General features: G+C 33.2%; 1 protein-coding gene across 1 annotated transcript in view; it reads left to right on the forward strand.

The window, feature by feature from the left end:
- The window catches only part of LOC129218169 (E3 ubiquitin-protein ligase MGRN1-like), a 100,806-nt gene that overhangs the window by 20,519 nt on the left and 54,396 nt on the right, over positions 1-25,891 (forward strand). The window contains exons 2-4 of the mRNA XM_054852383.1: positions 6,440-6,558; positions 15,826-15,914; positions 20,795-20,953. Coding sequence (XP_054708358.1) covers positions 6,440-6,558; positions 15,826-15,914; positions 20,795-20,953 — 367 coding nt within the window. The remainder of the gene's footprint in view (positions 1-6,439; positions 6,559-15,825; positions 15,915-20,794; positions 20,954-25,891) is intronic.

A 25,891-nucleotide genomic window follows, 5' to 3' on the forward strand; every position in this document is an offset into this window, starting at 1 on the left:
TAATTGGTGAATAACTGCAATTTTTGCCATTCTTTTTTTTTCTTCCAAGAAAGTTAAAATATATACATTTATTTTTATCTTAATAGTACAGGGAATACTTTCCAAATGCTTGTTTTAAAGTACAAAATGTTTTTAATGTTATAAATTTATAGATTAAAACAATTGAAACAATGTACATACCAACTTTCAATTATTCTTTGCTTTTCTGGAGACAACAATTACATACACTAAAAAGGTGTTCCTTGCAAACAAAATTTGCACACAAATTGCAGGCTCCCGTAGTTTTTATGTCCTTATTTCTTGGACAAAATATGCATCTTCCTTTTGAGGCAACTTTTAGTTTCTTTTTTGGATGTTCTTCAGATTCAGGGCGACAAGAGTTTTGTAGATGTTCTCTTAATTCATGGGACAAATTCGGATTATCCATTCTTTTATTGGTGTAATCATTAATGAGAGATAATGCTAAATCCTTAATAAAACGTCGTCTCTTTTGATACAAAATAGGCGGAACCTTATTTGACAGCAAAGCAATCCTCGCATTAATAGCAGCAACATTCAAAATTGAATAAAAAATCACTAGTGGCCATCTATTCGTTTTGCGAGCAGTTGAGTAATTTGCAGCCATTTCATCTACAACATCGACAGCTGCTTTTGTGCAGTTGTAAAATGTGATGATTTCTGGTTTCTTAGCATCTCCGGTGTCCATGTCAATAGCATCATCGTTATGCATTGTCGAAAGCAAAATTACGCATTTACTTTTTTTCGGAACATAAGACACTAAAGTAGCATCTTGCTGAAAGCCAAAGATGGAAGAATGTATTTCTCTTCCTTTACACATTTTAAAGTCAACAGGTATTTGTCTTTTATCTTTTCTCATTGTTCCCACCAGCGTAATCTTTTCGCTAAGTAAATCCTTAGCAAGTTTATAACTGGTGTACCAGTTATCTGTAGTTAGATTTCTACCGGATTTGTACAAAGGTTTCATGAAACGCTTCACAACATCATCTGGAGAATTTGACACTTTGTAGGGTCCATCTGGCTGGCAACCAACATACACTTCCATATTACTGGTGTAAAATGTCCATGCATCCACCAAAGCAAAGATTTTTATGCCATATTTTGCAGGTTTTTTAGGCATGTACTGGCGAAATCCACAACGACCACGAAAAGGCTCCAATTTTTCATCAATTGTCACGTATTCTCCCAAAGTGTAGCACTTTTGACAGTTTGTAACAAATGATTGAAAAAAGTCTCTTATGGCTGCGAGTTTGTCATACAACTGCCTCTGCTTTCTATCATGTATATTATCGAATCTCATACAACGTAGTAGAAACAAAAAACGTTAGTACGACATTGTTGTACGGAAAATGCTGACAATTGTTCCATCAGTTGCCCATAAATCCCGCACATTCAGTCGTTAAGTTTTGTGTAAACCACACATATATAATAAACCTAACAAAGCACGAATTTCGAGAGCATCCGTTTTACGTGCATCTCTATCACGAGAAAAATTTGGTGCGCATTTCTCGATAAATATGTTTGTACACTCCACAATTATTTGTATCATACTATCGTCGATGTATAACTCCCAACTGTTCAATGGGTTTGTCATATTTTTCGCTAGTCCTTTAGTTCCAGGTAAGTGCGATACAATATTAAAACAGCGAATTCGAACATTCTGCCTAAATTTAGTTTTCTTCCACTTTATGCCATCTTTTGCGAAAAACCATTCCGAATTATTTAGTTCTTCATTTTCTGAATCACCATCCTCTTCGGATTCCGTGTCATGCTCGCTGAAATTTTCATGATCTGAAAAATGTTCTTCCAAAAAATTATCAACTGCATTTTCTTCATCTATCGACTCTTCATCAGATTCAACTTCAGCTAGAAGTGAACGTAAATGTTCCATTTCTTTTTCATATGGAGTCGGCACTGTAACGCGCAGGCTAAAATTTCAACGTGATGCAAAAAGCGACGATCGAAAACGAGCGAAAGCTGTATCAGGCAAGCGAATTAGTTGATCTGTCAAGCGAACGCAAGGACGCGCGGGGTCATAGAGTGATCCCAGTAACTGACCAAACGTGTTTCGGCTGAATACAAATGCCTCAAATTCTTTCGAATTAGTGACAAAAGGTAAATGGGGGGTCGAAACTCAGCTACTGAGCAGAAAAAGAGGAACAGATGGCTAGTTTCCCAGAAAATGGAGGTGGAAAAGTGCTTGGGGTCATAAAATGACCCCTGCGCGTTCTCCCGAGGGGAGGTGAAAAAGTACGACGTAACAAGGGACGTGAGGTCTCAGAGACCTCTCTACTATCAATTTTTAAAAAAATTGTGTAATTAAGATACATTCCTGTAAATTCCTTTAAATATTCTTTGCACTTTTGTTAGCACGGGGAAAAAATATTTTTTAATTTTGAACTGAAATATACCTTTCCGAGGAAATTTAACAAATGCCTAAAGATTTTTCGAGATAAATCATATGCTGCAGTAAATAATTTATCATTCATAATAAAAATAAATCTTTTATCAATTAATGATTTTATTTTAGTTGTTTAATATATACAGGACATTTTAATACCGGAAAATTGATTATACCACATTACGGGAAAATTTTGACAGCCCTTTAACTATTAGTATTTCACGTCGTATTTCCAGGAAAAATTCAGCCTTTATTGTCCTTAGAACATCATTGCATAACTTTTGCAAACCATTCTCAACCTCATCTAGAATATTTTGTATTTCTTCCGCATAACGCGGATAAGATAAATGAACCTATATTGGTAGTTGTAACGTTAAGATCCATGTCTACTACTGTTAAAAATTGTAATACTGGAGGGGAGCAGCGGTCTCACAGAGCACTTCTAAGGAATACAATGAAAATTAAACCAAATGCTCTTGCCAAAACATCCTGATGAGCTAGGGAGGTATTCAAGATCACAAAACAAAAAGCTATTGGGAAAAACCATTCAATCAGGCTGAAAATAAAATAGGGGTGATTGGATGAACATTTGAGCGGTCTGTGAGACTGCACCTCCCTTGGTAAGGGTGAAAACAATTTAAACTAATTTTTAAACAATCATATCCTATTTTAACTTGAAACAGAACTTCATTAAAAACAAAAACTTTGTGAAGATTTATTGCAGTAAATGGATTATGCATAAGCAATATTTAAATCTATTGAACAAATTGCTCTATGTTATTCAAAATGGCAATTTATTATTTACAATTGCTTTTTTTTTCTTATTCGTAACTTATTACTTAAAAAATAGCATTAGCACACTCTATATATATTTTTAATGTTTAAGTTGAATTAGCCTATAAAAGTAGGGTAAAAAACCTTTTTAAATTTTATGTATGAAGTATTAAGTGTAGCTATAATATGAAGTTACTAGTAGTTTTAGACTTCAGGTCCCTTTTTGACCTTGCGGCAAATTAAAAATCTGCTTGGATCCTGGTGCTTATCATCAGGGCTGTGGAGTCGGAGTCGAAGAGTCAGAGCGGACTGATTTTGGGGTAAAGGAGTCGGAGTCGTTAGAAAACATGTCGACTCCGACCTTCTTTTTTACTATCATTTTCACTGACTCTCCTTGCATTTTTTAAAAACCGATTACTATGATTACATGGTTTGATTACATGTATAAAAAGCTACTAATGAGAAAATAACTGTGATTATGGCAATCAGCTAGCTTGAGTGCTTACAGAACTTTCTGTAGCCGTCCCCTAGTTTGCTTGCTTTTTAACTTAACATATAACAACCGTCAGCAAACGGTTTTGTTGCCTTCAAGTAATCACTTTCAAATAAAAGTAGAAATATAGTGTTTTGTTCAATCTCAGTTAAAAAATAGTTAAAGGAAAGTAACAATTTAGTAAGTTGAGGCCCGTAGCTCAGGTGGAAACTTTTGAGAGTGTTCGGCAAATTTAACTAAGTTCAGGCCTGAAAGCACGAATCTAAAAGATCCGATGAAATAATCTAGTGTTTTTTTTTTGTTTATTTATTTTTTTTTTTAATTAAGACCATTTCTATATGCTTAACTCTCTCCCCAAAAAGTATGGAACACAGTAAGTGTACGTGATTTCTTGGTTACAACACTCAATAGTTGCAGTTAATCTTAAAATCTTCATATTAAGGTTAATTCTAAAGCAGACTGTAAAATTTAAATTAAAAATTTAGCAAAGAAGAAATATAGGCATAGTAAAAGCTATTCGTACAAATTTGTATACCGCCGCATTTTGTGTAAAATTCGCTCCTGACGTATATGTGCCTTGTTTTCGCTGAAATTTTATTAGTGAAATATAATATAAAATGTTCGAGAAAATTTTCAGAATTAAAGTATTTATACTTTTTGCAAACTCTGAAATTAACTTTGGGTGTCATCTACCAGATGAGTGTCACCCGGGGCAAACAGCCCCCTTTCAAGAACTTAGGAAAAAAGGTTTTTTTTTTCAAGTTGAAACTTTCAAAAATTGAAAACACACGATTTTATCAATATGTATTTGTTAAACATTAAAAGGGGGCAAATTACGAGTAATCCTTTTAAATTATTGAAAAAAAAATGGTATTTTTAGTTATCTTACTTTTAAACTCGTAACTATTAGAAAATTTGATTTTTAAATTGTATTTCTAACATTGTATGCATCTTGGGTTTACAATAAAATAAAAAATTCGAACTTTTCATGAAAAGGAATTAATATTTTAATCTCTGTTTGTGGTTTTTCCCCCTTCCTGAAGGGGGAGAGGGAATTGAAAAAATACAATAAAATAAAAATAAAAAAATCTGGAGTTGGAGTCTGGCGTTTCAAAATCCAGGAGTCGGAGTCGGCCATTTTCCTTCCGACTCCGCAGCCCTGCTTATCATAGAACTGCAGACATTACAAATAAGTTTTTTTTTTTTTTTGAAAATGTTGTAAAAGGAATTTTAACGGTTATATCTGGACAAAATTTTGTATTTTAAAGTATCAGAAATATAAAAGGTTTTTGAGTCTTTTTATTTAGGTCATTCTTAAAGTATGGTTTACAAGGGTATTATAATTACTTTAATAAGATAAAATAAGTATCAACCCTTCCTAATATGTCAGGGGGAAACTATTTTGTATTGTTTTTTCGGGGTAATTTTGTACAGATATCTCTTAGAAACCATTCAATAATGTACACCATTAAAAATGACAGTGCACTGGATAATGAATCTGACATATGTGTTATAGGCTGACTTCATTAAAAATATTCAATAAACATGATGAATACAAATTTAAAGATGTCAAACTTTCAATGCAAAGTGACAAACAAGCTTTTTTTCCCCCAAGCATTCGGCCAAGGCCGAATAGTAAGCTAGGTATTCGGCGACAGGCCGAATAGGTGGAATATTCAGCCCAGGCCGAATATTCGTTGCATCAGTAATCTGTTTGAGTGTTAATTAAAACACATTAGCACCCATTTAATTTTGAATTAAGAAAAATATGTTTATGAAAGTAAATATGTCATTATTTAAGTATAATAGTTTTTTAATCAAATTTTTCAAAAAAAAAAAAAACTGCTTGGCTAGGGCTAGGTTTAACAAATTTATAAACATCTAGCAATGAGATACAATTATCACCTAGGTATTTAAAAAAAAAGAAGAAGAATACATCTCTGAAAATCAGAGTAAAATGACTGAATCTTGGTAAAAAAGTTCCAAGAATGTTGATGGACCTGATTGTCCTTAATTTGAATCTCAATGCTTAAGTAACAGGAAAGGTATAACCAGATAATATTGTTTCATCGGAAAAAAAATTCTTAATGTAAAATATATTAAACTTTTTTTTTTTTTTTGATCTTTAAGTAAATGCAATTAATACAATGTTCAAGTCACCTTTTTTTATGGTCAAAGTGTTAAAGCTTTTTCCTATAGTCTATAGTGTAATGATTTCCCCCATAGATATACATAGAATACATCTCTGAAAATCAGAGTAAAATGACTGAATCTTGGTAAAAAAGTTCCAAGAATGTTGATGGACCTGATTGTCCTTAATTTGAATCTCAATGCTTAAGTAACAGGAAAGGTATAACCAGATAATATTGTTTCATCGGAAAAAAAATTCTTAATGTAAAATATATTAAACTTTTTTTTTTTTTTTGATCTTTAAGTAAATGCAATTAATACAATGTTCAAGTCACCTTTTTTTATGGTCAAAGTGTTAAAGCTTTTTCCTATAGTCTATAGTGTAATGATTTCCCCCATAGATTTAAATTTTGTTTGTTACATCAAAAGTTGATCCTACACTATCTCTGTATATATCATCATTGCTACTATGCTTATTGCTCTTTTTTTAATACACTACTATACTGTTGCAGATACCTCAACTTTGATGTCATTGTATTTTCATGAATTATTTACAAGTACAACTCTTTTAATATGCTTACTAAGTTTTCTCCCTTGCATTATTAACCAAACTTATGTTTTAGGAAATTTTTTTGCAAGCCATTTCATCATGGGAGGTGAACGTTTTGAAACTACTATGCCTGAAGCATATTTGTTTGGAGAGAACATGGATCTAAATTTTCTAGGTGGCAGACCTACTCCTGTAAGTAACTTTTTTATTCTTACCTTTAATTAACCATTGAATTTTTAGAATTAAATTTATGTATATACAAAATAAAAAATAAATATATCATTTAATTTTTTTTCAGTTACTATTTTATTTAATATTTCGGTTGGTTATGTTAAAAGATGAATTCATTTTGTTGATTAATCAATATTCTCCCATGGATCCTTACAGCTATTGTTCTTTTTACTCACAGAATGTGCAGTATTTCCTACAAATTTTTTCACTCAAGAAATATTAAGTAACTAGCCGCCTTGACCGCCCTGCCTACATGCAAACCACCTGGGGTGGGTTGCTGTTCATCCTTGTTCTCCTGAAGTACACCAATCGTGTACTTCAGGGAATTCCTCCACATCCCTTTCTTGCTGTTCGAGGCTTCAAAAGAACATGCCTTACCACCTGCGGCAGAACATTAATTAATAAGTACAGGGGTGCCCATCCTCCTCAAATGTCACCCTCCCCCCCCCAATCAAAATTATTCCCAAAAACACACACCTAAAAATTTTAATGACACAATCTGTGCCATGGCACCCTACTTTGACACCTTTGAATCAACAGTGCATTGATGTAATCCCATTTTTCCCACGTAGCACGTCAAACTCACCACTCAAACCAGGAATTATTGTGCCAAGTTTTCTGTAACTTTGCTTTTGCACAATCAACTATTGGCACAAAGCCAGCTTTTTCATTAAATTTAAAAAATAAAAAAATCTGTAAAATAAATGAAATTGCAGTATAGTACCATAGTACGACAAATATTATCTCAACAAAAGTGATTTTATCATTAATTAAATGTACTGATTGATGTTATGTAACTTTTTTTAACTGATTTTTCCTTTGTGAAAAGCACGGGAAAGTAATACTTCTTTTACTTCCACTTGTTATCTCTTGTGTTTTTTCACTCAATAAAATGTCAAAACTATTATTTTGATATAGAAATATAATTATCTTAAACAAAGAAAGCAACATACTTACGTTAAACAGAAAAGTGTGACTCTTCTCTGGTTTTCCTTTTTCAACCAATGCAGATTTTTACACTGTTTCAAACAAAAGCCTAAATTTCTGCTGAACTTAAAGCCCAATGTGATTTGTTGTTGTATCATCTGAAAGCTAGCAAAATGGGTCAGTTTTTAGTAGATTTGCTCGATTGTAGCTCATATGGTTGTTTTTGAAAGCGTCGATTGAAAACTTTGGCACTATTTCAATTCTGAGTGTGTCCGATGTTTCAAAGCTTGTAGCTCATTGTAAAATGTGACTATCTTGATGGGAAAAGTGTTATTTTGTAAGATTTAGTCTGTTCTTTCCAAATATGTACTTATTTTGTGTGTAGGTCCTAGAGAAATCTCAGAAATTGGTTGTTTTCTCTGAATGCTGTTTTTTTTAACTCATTTTCCTTATATGTACCATAACTCGGTTACAGTTAAGGGTTGGACACAATAATGGGTGATTCTATGCTCCGCTTGGGCTCTTCTGTCACCCCCTTGTGTGGCAGATTCGATCGAACTCGCCATATATATATATACATATATATATTTATATATATATACATACATATACATCTATATATACACATTTATATATTGTACATGTATGTACAGTGAAGCACCGTTTATACGTTTCTCTTTTATATGTTTTTTAAATTGGTCTCTGCAGAGTCTAATATGCATTAACCTATACCCATTATAGGGTTTTTCATTTGTACGCATTTTTTTCAGTCTCTTCAAAAACATATAAACGGTGCCTAACTGTATATCTATACATATAAGGGTGACAGTGTTTCTTTGTTTCTTTCTTTGTTTGTACCCAATGGCCAGAAGACCCCCATAGCACCTGCAGCCCTGAAACTTGGCACAAAATTCAAACCTACCCCGGGGGTCTGCACCTCGAAGCCCGAATTCTAAATTTCTAATTAGTTTTTCATAATTAACTAATTAATCTGAAATTTCACATTTTTGCCTAATTAGGGGGTAAAAAAATCCCTCCACCCTTTAACATTATATGTCCTTGGAAAGAGCTTTCCTTTCCGAACAAGATGTTTGTTCCATTTCTCTCAATTTGTTAGAATAGGAGACATAAGAGATTTTAATTGCGATCCTAATTGAGCCAATTTTCAAGGCTAAACTTGATTTTTGTTTCTGCAGTGACGTCATCTTCGACATACGGATTTAATGTGCTTGCAGTGAAGTCATCTTCGGTATATGATTGCTTTCAAATAGTAGAACCAGTGGTTGCGCTGTTGTCATTTGTGTTAAATTTATTGTGCGAATGTTAATTGATTTTTGTTTTAATTTGAAAGTCGCATGGCGAATTTGGCGATAAACAATGGCGTTGCGGATGATTTGTTTATTTCACATTTAGGTTTTAAAGGGTGTTTACACATTTTAGTTAAAAATATGATTACTGATTATTTGACATCAGAAGGGAGGGGGGAGGTATTTTTTTTTTGTTCTGTATTTTTTTTTTTTCCTTTTTTCAAACGTTAGCTTTTCTATTGTTAAATATTTCATACAGGGTGCAGGATTTCCTTTTTGTCCTAGATGTACAATGTTTTTTAATTGTGTTGTTTTTCTGCTAGGGAGTTGAATCCTTTTTCGTGCAGGATACAGGATTTCCTTTTCGTCCTAGATGTGCCGTGCTTTTTAATCACAATTGCTTATCAGCCAGAGTTTGTTTCTCTCTCTAATCGGGTGGGTTACTGTAGCGCGGTTGCTTCCGTCGGACATTTCGCTGTACCTATTTTATGTTACATATTTGAGTACAGTAATGTTGGCGTAAAAAGGTGAATGACACAAAACACAACTGGAAGTAGGTATGGAAGTTACGAAAAAGATAGATATTGATTAATTAATACTGTTGCCAAATTTATTTAAACAGCTGCCGTAGGCAGCAAACTTAGCATAAAAACAGGAGGGAGGGGAGTGGACTTTGTTGGCATAATTAGAGTTAAGTTTAAAAATCCAATATTATGTTTAAGAAATTTAAACTAAGCTAACATTAAATGGCCGTGAAATGTCAAGTTGGAGACAAGCAAAAAGCATGTTTCAGAAGAAAATTCATTTATTAAATATGACTAGTAAATATAGTAAAACATCCCCATAAAAAGAACACCCCCAAAATATCACAACAAAATGAGTTCCAATAAATAAAGGATAAAATGTCACCAATCTGTCGATAAAGTCACTGGCCAGTTTGAAGTAGTCAATTCCAGGAGCGCACAAAGTCGTCCGGATTACACTTCAGGAACGCACTTGACAGATAGACTACATTGGAAGGTTCGAAGATTCGGCATACATATCCAGCAGAATTTATGGAACACACTTCCCTGACAATATCAATTTGCCGGACACAAAACAAGTGTTTCTTCACCTGGACTCATTTCATTTCCAGGACTTGGAATTCCAAAACTTGAAATGCGGGGTGATTAATTCATCACCAGTTACACGCCACTAAATCCCGCTAGCATAGCGGGGGAAAAACCCCTCACACGTGAGCCGAACTGGGCCTCACGATCAAAACAAAACTGGGGATCGATGAGAAGAGCGAGAGAGTGTTGCCACTCACCTCAATATATATATTCTATCAGCCAATGAGATTGCATGCCTCAATGATGTCATAATACTAAGTACAACTACAACTCATTTGTTTATTCCACTGCCGCGAATTTTCGTACTCCCTCCATGGTACGTGCGGTCTTAAACAAGTGGAATTAATTCAAATCAATCAAGTGACAACTCAACTTTTCTAAATCGACACATCGAGACATGCAATCTTCGACGGTTTTAGTAAACAATTGCCATTAATTATGGCGTGGGGGAAATGTCGATTGAAGTGTTAGCACCAACTAGTCGAATTCTACTTTTACCAGACTGGGCTTAAAGTAGGTAACAATTAACTTTAAAATATTTTTCTTTAAATTATCGGCTGTGGACCGAGAATAAATAAAATAAAATAATATTTTATGCCAACAAATTCCCCCCTTCTCGGTCACACAGCACTATACACTTCAAAACAATATGAAAAACTGACATATTTCAAACAACAATTTTAAAAAATTTTAAACACTTTTGAGAAACATTGAAAAATTTACACATTTGAATATTAAACTTTTACATTTTCATAATTACCAAAAATGAGTTTGCACATTTTTCTCAATGTACCCCGAGTCAGAGGCTTGGTGAACGTATTCGCAGGATTTTCTGCGCTTTTCACATATTTTAATTCAAATGTATTCTGCTCTACTAAATTTCTCAAAAAATAATACCTAACATCAATATGCTTTGTTCTGGAATTTTCTATAGGGTAATTTGAAAATTCTATTGCAGCTATATTGTCACAATTAATCACAGACCCATTAAATTTATATCCAGCTATTTCAAAATGTGATGTTTCTTCTAAAATTCTTTTTAACCACACCACTTCTTTTGCTGCGTCTGTTAAAGAGATATACTCAGCTTCCATAGTGGACAATGAAACACACTTTTGTTTAAATGTTTGCCAGATAATAGGTACTCTGTCAATGTAAATAATAATTCCCCCCTTCGAAATCCTATCGACCCTATTAGCAGCATAGTCCGAGTCAGAAAATCCATTTATTTTAATTTCATTTATTGCAGACAGACTTAATTTATAGTAATTTGTATATTTTAAATAATCTAAAAGTCTTAATAAACACTGCCAATGTTTTTTACCCAGATTTGCTTGAAATTGAGATAATAGATTAACTGTATAGGCACCATCCGGTCTAGTTTTCCCTGCTAATATAGGACAAACATCCCAATAAATTGCTATAAGGTACTTTCTCCATTTCTTTTATTTCTTGGTTCATTTTTGGACAATCACTCAAAGACAAAATTGTACCCTTCACTATTGGGAGGGTCGAATATGGGTATTGATACTTTTTAAAACTTTCACAAACTGTCTTAATATAAGAATTTTGGTGTATAAAAATCCCCCCATTTGTTTCTTCAAATTCTATCCCCAATAGTTTTTTAGTTCTTCCTAATTCTTTAATATCATTATGTTTAGATAAATCCTGAATTGTTTCCTGAATTATAATTTCACTTTTTCCAAAAATTATGTCGTCTACATACATCAATAAAAATACATTTCTGTTTCTTGTATAAACACAGTTACTACATTTAAATTTCACAAAATTTAGACCTTGGGGAACCCTATCAATTTCCAGGTACCAATTTCTCCCCGATTGATGGAGACCATATAGCGATTTCTTTAGACAACATACCCAGTCTTCCTTTCCCGGGATTACAAAACCCTGTGGTTGTCGCATATAGATTTCTTCATGCAAATCAGCATAAAGATATGCGTTTTTCACGTCTAATTGGAAATGACTCCAACCTAGAAATATCACCAGAATTGAAAAAAAAACATTCTAATCAGGGAGAAATTGATAACTGGGGAAAAAACCTGTGGATATGATTCACCTGCCACTTGTGTATTTCCCATCGCAACCAACTTTAAACCTGGCAATTTCCCCTTTAGCATTCCTCTTCAAGTCATAGACCTACTTATTACCAAGTACTGGTTTACCAACTGGCTGGGGAACTAACTGCCACACCCCCCTTTCTTGAATCACTTTCATTTCTTCCGACATGGCTTCTTGCCAATGTTTTACTTCTGAGGTTTTTAAACATTGGTTATAGTTTTGGGGAATTAGCACTTCTGATAAATTTGCCTCTGGCTCGGGTTCAATTTGTTCACTAGGAGAATTAAAAATATCAAACAAAGGTTTATAAGGTACATTTTTACTCTTGAAATCAAATAGTTCAGGATTGTAAACAATGTTATTCTCCCTACAGTATTCCTCTACATCATTGGGTGACCTCAACCTTGTTTTATTTCCCTTTACATAACAATAGATGTCTGTACGGTCCCCTTTCTTTCTTTTCACAGCATCCCTTACCCATTCAATTTCCTCACAAGGGGTGGGAACCTTTATTTCATCTGTTTCTTTATCTAAGAGAACTTCACTCATAGGTTTAATAAAAGAATAGTCATCCTCATTGTTTACATTCCTATCCAAATTTGATTTCCCCCAAATTAAATTTTCCCTGAAGTCCACATTGATAGTTTCAAAAATTTTCTTCAGCTCTGGGTCCCAAATTCTGTACCCTTTTGCTTGGGTTGCGTAGCCCACCATTATGCCCTTCCTACTTCTTGAGTCAAATTTCTTTAAATTTGGTTTTGGCATGCCTCTGTAGGCAATACATCCAAACCTCCTGAAATGCCTCACTGAAGGTTTGTTTCCCCAGAACAGCTCAAATGGAATTTTCCCCCTTTCCTTTAAAACTTCTATTCCTGACGTAATTGAAGCATAAGGCGGCATCCCCCCAAAATTCTTCTTGTAGTCCCGAGTCCTTCAGCATCACCCTTACCCCATTTATCAAGGTCAAATTGTACCTTTCTACCACTCCGTTTTGTTCGGGAGTATAAGGGTTGGTTCTCTCTATGCTGATTCCTTCTTTAATTAAATGGGTCTCAAAAATAGAATTTGTAAATTCCCCCCCATTATCAGACCTTATGGCCAAAATTTTCTTGTTGAGGGCTCTCTCTACATACCTCTGGTACCTGAGAAAATATCTAAAAGCTTCATCTTTTGACTTCAAAAAATAAATAGTAGACTTCCTGGAAAAATCATCAATTATCGTGAAAATATATCTTTTCCCCCCCTAGTGACTCCACCGGAAATGGCCCTGCTAGATCCATGAAAAGAAGCTCAAGTTGTCTTCGAGACCTTATCCCTGGGGTGGACTTAAATGAACACCTTCTTTTTTTCGCCATAATACAAGGTTCACAGTCTGGCCTGTTTTTCCTTTTATATTAAGCCCTTTGACACAGTTCTTCTTTTCAGTTTCTAAAATGCTGTCATAATTAATATGGCAAAACCGTTCATGCCACAACTTCAGGTCTAAACCTTTGACCTCGGTTACATTTATGTTTGGTGGTGAGTCACAACTTTGATTACTTAAAAATGAGGTAGGTTTTACAAAATACAATTTATCAATTAAAAATCCAGTCTTAAACAAGTGGAATTAATTCAAACTAATCAAGTGACAACTCAACTTTTTCTGAATCGACACATCGAGACATGCAATCTTCGACGGTTTTAGTAAACAGTCGCCATTAATTATGGCGTGGGGGAAATGTCGATTGAAGTGTTAGCACCAACTAGTTGAATTCTACTTTTACCATACTGGACTTAAAGTAGGTAACAATTAACTTTAAAATATTTTTCATTAAATTATCGGCTGTGGACTGAGAATAAATAAAATAAAATAAAATATTTTATGCCAACAGACTTTTTTATTCAACGGACTTCCTTTAAATTCTTAGCCCGGGCATCACCGTGCGGGTACAGCTAGTCAGGGCCAGATTTTGAAGTGTGGAGGCCCCGGCGCAACGAAGGAGTGGAGGCCCTTAATAAGGGTTCGAAAAGATCATCAAATTTCGAAAATATCCGATACTTTGATATATATTCGAATATTTTGATAGATATGTATATTTTGATTGATGATATATCTGATATTTTCGACCCGTAAAAGTTAGGATATTTTGTAAAAAATTTATTGTGGGGGCCCCTTTGTTGTGGAGGCCCCGGGGCAGTAGCCCTGCCTGCCCTCCCCTAAATCCGGCCCTGCAGCTAGTAGTGTAATATATATTGTCACAGTAGTGTAATATATACAGTCAGTATGTGTAATATATATTGTATATATACCAGGTAAATTGGTGCCATAATGCATCGAAACTCTGTTTCGACACTGCTTTTCTGAAAAATTCTGTCTTAAAAAAAACAAGTTTTTAATTAATTTTTCAATTTGTTTTTAATATTGCACTGAACATTGTTGCTTCATTTATGTGTTGAACAATTTTCACGGAATTCTGAAATAAAAATTGGAGGCTAAATCATTTGTTTGCTGAAGAAAGAATTAGACCTTAACTTCTATCCTCGTCATTCTCCGAGCTTTCGTCAAGACTTCGTAATTGTCCTGATAGTCCTGATAAAAAATATTTTATTTTAATTTCCTGTTTCTCAGCTTTCTGCCTAATATACCTGATTTTCTTTCTTTTTTTAAAAATCAATTAAAGGGCTCCCACAGGTTTTCAGTTCAAACCTATTTATTTGTTTTAATTTCCCATGTTTTCTTGCAATTTACATTTTTTTTTTTTGGTTTAGTTTGTTACTAAATATTTGTTTACCATTATATATACTATGTACTTTACTAAATTGCTACTTTTGCGGTTTTTTAGTTGAAAGATTTTTGGAATGTTTTTGTTTTTTGTCTTTTTTTTTTTTTTTTTATACTTTATATGTGCCGTCGAACTCCGCTATAGCAAACTCTCAGCAGACTTGCTAATAAAGATTGCTACATACGATTTTTCAAAAAAAAAAGTCAGAACTTGCTCAGATACTACAAAAATGAATTGATGAACATCTTTTATAATGCAATATTTCTCTATTACTAATTAGGGTAAAATTAAGTAAAATATTAAAATAAACAAACTATAAAAATCTATCTTTTTTATTTATTTATTTTCTTTTTTTAGTGTGGGAAGAAAGATTATTTTTGGTTACAAACTGTTTAATTTTATATACATTTCTTTGATTTTTCTGTCGCCTATTGTTAACAAATCTACGACATGTGTATCAAGTTTATGTCATAAAAATTTTGCTCATAAAACTGACAGCTTCTTGAAAAGTAAAACTCTGCCAGATAGTGGCTACAGTTAATTTAGAGAGGAAAATTCCTTACAAATTGAGAATTAGGCTGTTTTCAAATTTTGGAATAAATTTAACATAATTCCCTACAGAAAAACCTTTTCACTTGCCTCATAGCCACTCATAGTCAGGGGAAAGTTCACAATATTTTAAGAGAAACAATGTGTGAGGATTGGTATAGATCAAAGTATTCTTTTGAAAGAGGGATAACTATTGCAAAAGAGGGTGTTTGCCTATGGAAAAATTAGTAAGGTTATATAGGTGCACAAGTACTATGATAAACTGAAATTTTTTGAAATCTATGGATCACTATATCTGATTCTCCAGTGTTTGGTGATTGTTACAAACTTTTGAAGATATATTGACAGCATAGGGCTTCATTTGGTACCATTTAAAAGGTTCACCACACCCAGGGGTTCATTGCATCCTGGTTTTGTTATAGCGGACTTTGACTGTATGCATAGATATATATTATATGTAAATATATATGTATATGTATTGCTTTCTTTTAGTTTCCATATCCAGCACCTCAACCAAATGAACCCACAAGAACATTAAGGAGCTTAATGAACATAAGAAAAGAGTCACTAAGATTTGTGAAGTAATATTTGTACCTTTCATTTCTTTTTAGAATTTTAATTGTCTGTATGGTGTCATAAAATATTTATTCCCTTAATTTCCTTTTCAAAACTTTTAAGGTGATCATTTTTGCAGAATACGTAGCTTAATCATGTGGGTTTTACTAACCGAATGCATTTGTTTGGATACCCTAATGCTACAATGCATTTAATTTTTATTTGAAAATTACAAGATAAGAAAAAGTTAAATATATTTAACGCTGATTTAATTGAATAAATTAATAAATGATTTCATGCAAATTTAAGCCTATTAGACAATTTACCCACAGGTCCTTAAAAGCCCTATTTTCAAGTGTTGTTTTTAGGAGCCCCTCTAAAGGCAATTAACAAAGTGTGGTTATCTTCTTTCAAAATTTTTCATTTGATGGTTAGAGAAAAGATAAGAGTTAAGATGTTAAGATATTTTTTCAAATTTTGTTCAGCAGAGTTTTTGTATAAATACTTTAACTATATAATAGCTGAACTATTAAGAAATATCAGCCTTTTCCATTGGAAAGGAATATTGTGAAATAAGATAATACAGTTCTCATGAGCCTTCAACCAGAGTTAGGCAAATTTTAGTTGCAGGAACAATTAAAGATTAACAATTGATTAATTGGTAATCGTAATTGGTAATCAATTGTAACTGTGAGAAATTACAATTAACGATTAATTAATTGTTAATTGTAGTTTGCTACAATTAATAATTGTCAATTATTTTGCGAATTTTAAATAAAACTAACTCTTAAAAAAAATACTGGTTTTGTATAATATACTGTACATGCGACAGGTCTACCTGGGGTGTGGACGTTGGACGGTTACCATGTTATTATTATCTATTTAAATACACATGTTAGCAACTAATAAAAGATCCATGCTCAACAGTAACTTTATTACGAGCTATAAATTATTTACTGCAGCATTTACGTGTGGAAAAAGCTTGCCTAGACGAAACTAGTTCGCACGGCGAACAAAAATCAGCACTGAACGAAAATACGAAATTGAATAATACTTTGGACTCTGTACCCTGCGCTGTACCTATTGATACATAAAGTTAATTGTTAGTTTTAATTTACGTACGTAATTGTTAGTTTCAATTTTTAGTACGAGCGATTCTTCAACTTGTCCAACGAGCCTCTTTCGATCCACTGATACAACCTCTCTCAAACTCTGACAGTTGCTCGTAATGTACACGAACCCTGCAACGAGGCATTTTTTAAGTTGTTGAACGGTAATCAGAATCACAATCAAACCGAAAATTTTAACAACCATTGAAAAACTGATCCTTATATTCATCTGCTGGAGATCAATCTATTCATTCATTGGACACAGTATTTTAATCATTTGCATATCTGGTCAAAACATTCATCCATACAAAATTTCAAAGCAATTGGATGATTGCTTCTTGATGCATCAATTTTATTGTTATAGAGTGTAGAAAGAGAGCGAGCGAATTTTGTATATTTATATGTTCTGTTTACTCTCCAGAACCACTGTACATGTTTCAAAAATCCTTCACTATATGATCTCTACATAATTACAGAGTAACATTATATTATCCATAACTATTTCTATAATCTATTCTAATAATATAAAGCTGAACAGTTTGTTTGAACACGCTAATTTCAGGAACTACTAGTTTGAATGGAAAATTATTTTTGCATTTAATAGTCCCATTTATTAAGGAAAGCTATAGGTTATATAACATTATGCAATGACAAATAGGAGTGGAGCAGCAATAAATTAAAATTAAATAAATAATAATCATAATGCATTTTTTGTTATATCAATAGCTCAAACTTTTATTGCACAAATTGCTCAGTCGGTAAAGTGCTGGGCCAGCAACCTTAGGGTCTTGGGTTCAAACCCGGCTGCTAGCAGGAAGATTTTCAACATTTATTACTCGGCTCATTTAAAAATTATTTTATTAATCAAGGATTTTCAATTACTTTTTATTCAATTTTGCTTTTGTTTTGATTTTCTTATTTTACGGAAAACATCAATGTGGATAAGGGTGTGCGTAATTTTTTACTATATATATATCATAGAATGATGTACTTAAATTAGTTTTTTAATACATTGTTGTCTTATTAACACGGGTGAAATCATGGGGCACAGCTAAAAATTAAAAAAAAGGAAAGTAAATTGTTTCACAGGGCAATGCTGGGTATGTTTGCCAGTATATATACGTATATATATATATATATACAAGGGTCTGACCAGAGGATATTTGGGTCCGTTAACGGACCCTTCACAAAATCCCATCATCCAAAACGGACCTTTCACGAAATCCCTATCAAACAAAACGGACCTTTCACAAAATCCAGATCAACCAAAACGGACCCTTCACAAAATTCTGATAAACAAGAACGGATCTTTCACGAGTAGTTTATTGAAAGAGCAAATCTGAAAGCAAAATAACGCATATTTCCATGGATAAAACCGATATTTTTTGAAGTCAAATTAGAAGGATCAACTTATACAAAATCTGCTAATTTTGCAAAAAAAAAAAAAAATCATCACTACTAACTTTTTAATTATCGCCATTTAGCGTCTGGTGTTTAACCTTTATAATCACTTCATTAGAAAATATTCTCATCATTTCACCAGCTTGTCAATATTTGCGTTTTTATGTTGCTGTGCGATGTTTAACTGTTATTTTGGGAGAAAATTATATGGGTTTGATTTTTCGATGCTAACAAGGATGATTAACTTTAAATAAACTTTTACTTGCCGTTTTTTTTCTTTAAATGTCTACATTTTGAAAAATACAATCTTTTAACATCCAATATAAGAATCATATTGTGTTCTTTTTTCAAGCTAACTTCGCTTTATTAGGATGCAAATAAACGAAAAGTCTATTTTTATTAGAACACGCATTTCAAGTTTTTAAAGCAAAATTCCATTTTCTTTATGAGTCAAAAATTAAAATGCTGAATCGATGATTTAATTTTATTTTTGCTTCAATTGTGTCCACAGATATTAATGATATGTTTATCATAGGACTCTAAAATGCAATTTAAAAATAATTTTATCGAAAATATTTTTTTTATAAGCCGTTTTTATGCCTTTGATGCCTTCACTTTGAGAATTGCAATCTCTTTGCATCTGCTATGGGAATCCGATTTTTTGAATTTTTGATGTTTAATATGCTTTGTTAAAAAGTAAACAAATAAAATCTCTTTTTATTTTTGTTAAAATCATGGAATTTAAATTTTAAACGAAATTCTGTGCTTTTTTAAGAGTGTCTTGGGTCAAAAAGTTAAAAGCTGAACCCTTGTCTGAATTTTATTTATTTATTTTGTTACAATTATTTTAAATGCTATACAGAAATATTATTAGTATAATTCAACATAATGTAGAATGGTAGAGAAATATTTTTAGTTGAGGGAGTGATGCCCTTTTTTTTTTTTTTTTTTTTTTTTTGCGAAATTTGATTTTTCACAAAATTAATTCATTTTTCACAAAATTATTTTATTTTTCACAAAAAACGGACTGACCCTGTGAAAAATCCTGGACAGACCTCTGATATATATATATAATATCAGTATTTCTTTAAAATCCATAGTTCTATGTTTGCTTAGGTTCAGCCTTGAAGTTGATTTGCTAACTTTAAATTAAGGCAACAATATTAATATTGTGAAGAGACAAAGAGAGGATTTTGTATGTTTTTGTGTTCCAGGTAATTTCCTGAGCCATTGTACCTATTTGAAAAATTCCTTCACTATCTGAAAGCTATTTAACTGTACATAGGTGATACATTAACCATATACATATTTTTTTTTTTTTTTTCAATATTTCTTTAAAATCCACTTTTCTGTGCTTGCTTAAGTTCTGCCTTGAAACTGATTTATTAAGTTTGAAGTTAGCAATATTATTTAGTTTTGTTTCTGGCTACAATTAAAATTTAAATTAAGGCAGCAATTTATTTAAATCTAAAAAATCTGTTTAAAATGAAGATTACAGTACCTGCATAATTTTTGTTTGAAATAGATAATTTTCAACTCAATGAAGACTGGGGCGCTTCGCTAGTACCATAAAAAAAAGGCTATTTATTTTGAATTTTCAGTTTTTATTTTTTTTATTTATTTTTTTTTTTTTTTGAGATAAATCAATCCACCCAGTAAAAAAAAAAAATCAATCAATCATTTATTTTTAACTCGGTAAAGTGAATAAGTAAAGTCCCTTTACTTTTGGAGGCAGTCTCCCGCTCATCCTAGTAAGAGCCACCTTATGTGCCCATTCATGTTGTACCAGTTGTGATACTGTTTCTCCTACCAAAACTTGTAGTCCTAATGAAGTCTTAGAAATCCAATCAGCTGGCTCTAGGCCAATAAAAGGAGAATCAGAACTTTTTTTGCAAAGTAATCTATTATTTCTTTATCTTTGATAACTTAAGTGTCCAGAGACTCAATAGAGAGTTCTCGTTAAGATTTAAAAGAGTGCAAAATATATTATTGTTTTCTAAAACACTGAAAAGTTACTAAATATCATTCAGGGCATAAAGGGCTATTAGTCTGTCAAAGCAGTTATCAACACATCTGTCTCTGCAGCCTATGTTCAAGCAGATTTTTTATAATGCACCAAGATGGTAGTCCTCATCCCAGTAATAAAACTGTCCAAAGGATGAGAATGTTTAGTGCAATCATGAGTGCAAAATGCTCCAGTATCAAGCAACACTCAATTTTTATCTATTACTTTAGGTAATTTTGAATTTGAAGTACATTTTCAATTTAAGTACTTAAGGTTTTCCCAGTTGGACCAAATAAGAAAGTCTTTTTACTATTACATGAATTATATTTTCATATAAATATCATGTAGATAAAAAAATAAGATGTATAGATATAATTTTTTTTTTAAATAGAGTTCCTGACTTGGCTGTAGAGGGAGAGCGATCTACATCAGATAATTCTTCTAATGTAGGAACATCATATAATATTGATTTTACTTTTGATGCAGATGTACGTTGTGGAATCACAATTTATTACTTTTGTACAGAAGAAATAACAGCAAATGGTGTTATGTGAGTTTATGAAATCTTATAAGTTATTTCCATTGCCATAAATACAGGGTGTCTGAAAAGTCTTTTGACACAGCAAAAAAAATTCATAGAAAACCAACTAATTGTCGTATGAATATGGGTGATGGGGGGTATGCACAAGAATACTTAACAGGTACGCTTTTTTTTTACTGTGATTTTCAAAAAAAGAAAAGAAACAAAAAAAAAAATCCAAATTGTGTTTAATGGTGCCATTGTACTATCACAGTAAGAAAAACGAATGTAAGATTTTTGATCATTTTATTAAACAGAAAGCAGTAACTTTCATCATTAGAGTTGAATGTGTACATTGTTTACATAAACTCTACTGTAGTTCATCCCATGTTCTTGCCAGCATGGACTGCAGACATAGTTTAGCCTACTTGGGTAATTTGCATTTTAATATCTTCAATATTATTATGAACCTTTCATTTGGCACAGGTTTCATCGCCTCAAATTTTACCAGTGAGGTTAAAGCAATGTACAACGCATTGCATACTTAAATCTTACTCAACGACACTGACAAAGTCAGTGGTCTTGTCATCTTTTGCGACTCCAAAGCTGCCTTAGAAGCATGATATAAATGTCAATCAAGACTAACCCATGATATCCAACATCAATTTGATGAAATTAACAAACTAAACAAGATATGTATACTGCAGTGGATACCCGCACATGTGGGCATCCCTGTAAATAACGAGGCAGACCAACTTGCCAAGGATGGGAGAAACCTCAATAATGAAATATCCGTCGAGGTCTTCTTAATGATGCTAATGTGATTGAAAAGTTCTGTTTAAGAGAAAACGCCATGAAAACAAAAGACTCACTGATATGTGAAATAAATGCAAATAGAGACCATACCAAAACTAGAAACCACCATAGGACTGGTCACTCTAGAGGTATGCAATCCAGAGAGATGGTAATAGAACCTACCTTTCCTGCAGTTACTGATGATACATGACTCACACCAAATCATGTTTTTGAGTTCCCTGCCATTTTCAGATCTCTGGCCCAGCTTGGGGAATTCTTTCCAGTCGACATCAGTTTGTACTCCAGCAACATCAAGGAGCTGGCCGACTGTGTTTTGCAGATACGTGGATTTATATGGTTCTTCCCATGGACTCAACACCACCACCATATCTTCAATATTAGCAATGCTGCACAATTTGACACAGGAAAAATCTTGAACCTGTGAAGTATTATGGAGTAAACTGCATATTCATACAATCATTTGTTGCTTTGTTTGAATTTTTAAAATGTGTCAAGGACTGTTTAGACACCCTGTATATGTAGCTTTATGTATAGTAGTGATGCTGTGTCATGAGGAGTGTTATGTTTTATAGCTGGAGTGGCAAATAGGCAGTAACCGTTTCTAACTTGAAGCATCTGAAAACTATCTTTGGTTAATCGAAAAAATTTAAATAATGAAAAAATAAGTAATAAAACAATTTTTAAAAACCCTGGGAGATATGCTTTTTATGGTACAAAATGATGTGTCAGTTATTGTATTTTCTCAAGAGAAAGTACAGTAAATCTCTTGTATTAAAAATCTTCCTTTGTAACATAAAACAACATTTTCTATTATTCTATTTATTTATTTATATTGCAATCATTAAAATGTCATAATTTTTGCAACATTTTAACATTGGGCAATAATTCTACTGTATTAGCACTCTGAAAATGCTTTTTGGCTGTAAGTTATGATAGAAAGTGACTAGATTGAAGATGAGTAAAACATCAACATGCCGGAATCTTTAATGATCTAAAGACTGTACAACCCAATGTCCCTGCCGCTCCTCAATTTTATAGTAGGACCAACCTGCTTTAAAGTTGAGAAATGGATTGTACAGTGTGACAAAAACTGAAACCAGTGACGAACTTAATGAAAACCAGAACTTAATGAAAGCCTCTGCTTTAGAAAATAATAGTGAAAAAATTGTGATGGAAGAACTGGACAATGATCATGATAAACCACCTACATAAATTTTCCACACCAACACCAACAATGTTTTTCATTTTACCATTCATTAAATTAAGCAGCACTCGATATAAGAACCTATGGATCACTGAATGAAATAAAACTGCAGCTAAGTTTATCTGCCAAAGAAAATTTCATCTGCCATACGAAAATCTACAATTGTCTTTTTTTACCAATTACACTGCTCAACACAATTAAAGGATATTGAGGTTTTGGGTTGATTTTGAACCTGGAGAACTTTTTGGATGATTGATACATTATCGACAGGCGTTAGTAAACTACTTGAGACAAAAATGGAAAAAATGCACTTTGTGCTTATGAAAAAAAGCGATAAAAAATTGGGGTTTTTTAAAAAGAAAATCGCTTCTAATAGGGGGTATGGTAACCCCGGACGACCAGCAATGTAAAACACCTCTAAGGCATGGAATTAATGAGGGGCTGGGGTATTCTGCCCCATTCCTCCTGAAGCGCTCTTTCCGGTTCTTGGAGAGTTTGGGGAGGTGGTAGGCGTCCAAAAACTTGTTCCCTAGAATGTTCCAAACATGCTCTATTGGGATCATATCTGGAGAACACGCTGGCCATTTCATTCGTATGATTCCTTCCACCAAAAGAAAATCATTCATAAAGTAAGAACGATGTGGTCTGCAATTTTCGTCCATTAACATGAAGTCACCTCCAATTGCTGCAGGGTAAGGGACTACAATAGGTGTGAGGATCTAATCCCTACTTTGATGAACGGTCAGAGTTCCATTCGGAATGACATGCAGCTCGGTGCACCCATCAATGGAGATGCTAGCATGCACCATCACACCACCACCACCAAATCTGACACTTTCGGGCGCGAACGCTGGATTGTTTCTAGTGCCAAGATCCCTCCAGATGAAAATACGCCATTAAATGGATAAAAAAAAGAACGGGACTCGTCAGAGAAAAAAATATTGCTCCATTCATTTCTTCTCCAATTCACATGCTCTGTTACCCACTCCCTGTATCGCAACGGTGTCTCGCAGCTAATGTGACATGACTATTGGTCGAGGAGCATACAGACTTACAGCATGAAGGCGATTTCGGACAGTTTGTGTCAAAATTGTGGTGCCAGTACTCGAACGAAGGTGTCGTTGTAGTGGGGTGGCATTCATACTTTGGTGCCTCGGAGCCGTTAAAGCTAAATAACGGTCTTCGTTGAGCGTTGTTGACCGCCTGCGACCTTGCCCTGATCTACAGCCAGCATTTCTAGTCTCCAAAAACCGTTTCCATCTTGTAGAAATCATACTTTTGCAAAACTCCAATAGTTTCTGCTGCCTTGGCTTCCCTCTAACCTGACAACCACTTTAAAAGCTTCTGATTCCATTAAATGAGTTCGTTGAGGCATCACATTCATCGAAACAACGCGTTTACTGAATGTCGATCATTATTTTCTGCTTTGTCTTACAATAATTTAAGAGTGAAATCTCATTCGCCGCCACTGAAATGTTGTCTTCGACGTCAAACTCAAAATTTGCATACTGCGACACTTGAAATTAAGAAGAATTTGCATTTGTAACTCCCTTCTTCGATTCTATGCAAAAAAATATTTGCTAATACCTTTTTTTTGTACAAAAACTTAACAATATCCTTTAATTGTTTTGAGCAGTGCATTTTTAATGATAAGCCAGCTTTAATTTTTATACTTACAGTAGAGGTGCATAACTTGTTGTCCGCTAGCCAAATGCGACCTGCTGCATAGCAATGTAGTGCCCTCGAACACATTAAAAAAAGAAAAATAGAGTAGGGAGAGGGGTTTAGGGAAAGAAAGAAGAAAGCAAAAAAAAAGTTCTCCTGATAAGATCTTAAGTTGCACACACCAGATCAAAATGCTCCTTGATTTGTTTAAAAACTGATTTCAGACCTTTGATGGTAGAAATAATTTACATGCTCCTAAAAATTTCTATTTTCAAAAGCTTACTGACTACTTAATAATTGTTTAATTTTGATGTAGTATTTGTTCTAGTAGCCACCATCACCATAAAAAAGAAAAGAAAAAAACCCTGCTATTTTGAAAAAACATGGTATATTCTAGGAGTGCACAGCCCTTTTGTATTTTTCCATATTATTTGCTTGGAGTACATACCCATTGTCCTCCTTTAAAATTCTAAATAACCAGTCTGGCACATGCCCCAGTAGTTTGCTGATATTAATGAACATTTGAAAAATTTTGTAGAGAAAAATACTTTGCCGGAAAAAATATGTTTCTAAGAGAAGAAAAGATGAAAGAGAAAGAGTGATTTAAAGTATTGTAATGAAAAGTTTCATCATTTCACTAGTACTTAACAGCTAAGTAGTTATTCAAAGGTAAAAACGGAACTAAAACTAATTTTTTAACTAGTGATTTATTGTATTTCAACAAATAAAAATATAAGGGTAGAAATCTAAAATATTACTATCGAAAACTACAACTTTTAAATCTTGTTAGAAAAGAAAAACTTCAGTAAGTTTTCGCACAAAATTTTTATTCAAATAAATATAAAATCCAAGGAGAGCAAAAAGAAGCGGTCCTTGAGCTCAATTCTTTCTTTATTGGTCATAATTCTTGCCTGAAATTACATTTTTGAAGTTTTAGTTTTGAAAATTGCTGCAGTTGAGTACTAAAGCCCTATCTTTTCCTCTGAAGTTACCAACAATAACCCTGCAGTCGCACTTTCAAGACTACAATTTCGAAAAAATACTATTCTATGCAACAGTTCTGAAAATCGTCTAAAATTGCGGTCTTGAGAGTCGATTTCAAAGTACAGGCATGGGAGTGTCACTGAACTCCATCATTTTGCCTTAATACCTACTAAAAGGTGGCCTACAATTGGGTTTATAAGTCTGTAATTTAAAAAAGAATCCAGGGAGGGTCCCCAAAATCCCACTCTCAACATCATTAAAAATCCTCTAAAATTATTTTAGGGGTTGCTGAACTCAAT

The sequence above is a fragment of the Uloborus diversus genome, chromosome 3, assembly GCF_026930045.1.
Source record: "Uloborus diversus isolate 005 chromosome 3, Udiv.v.3.1, whole genome shotgun sequence".
In the NCBI taxonomy this organism is placed as follows: Eukaryota; Metazoa; Arthropoda; class Arachnida; order Araneae; family Uloboridae; genus Uloborus; species Uloborus diversus.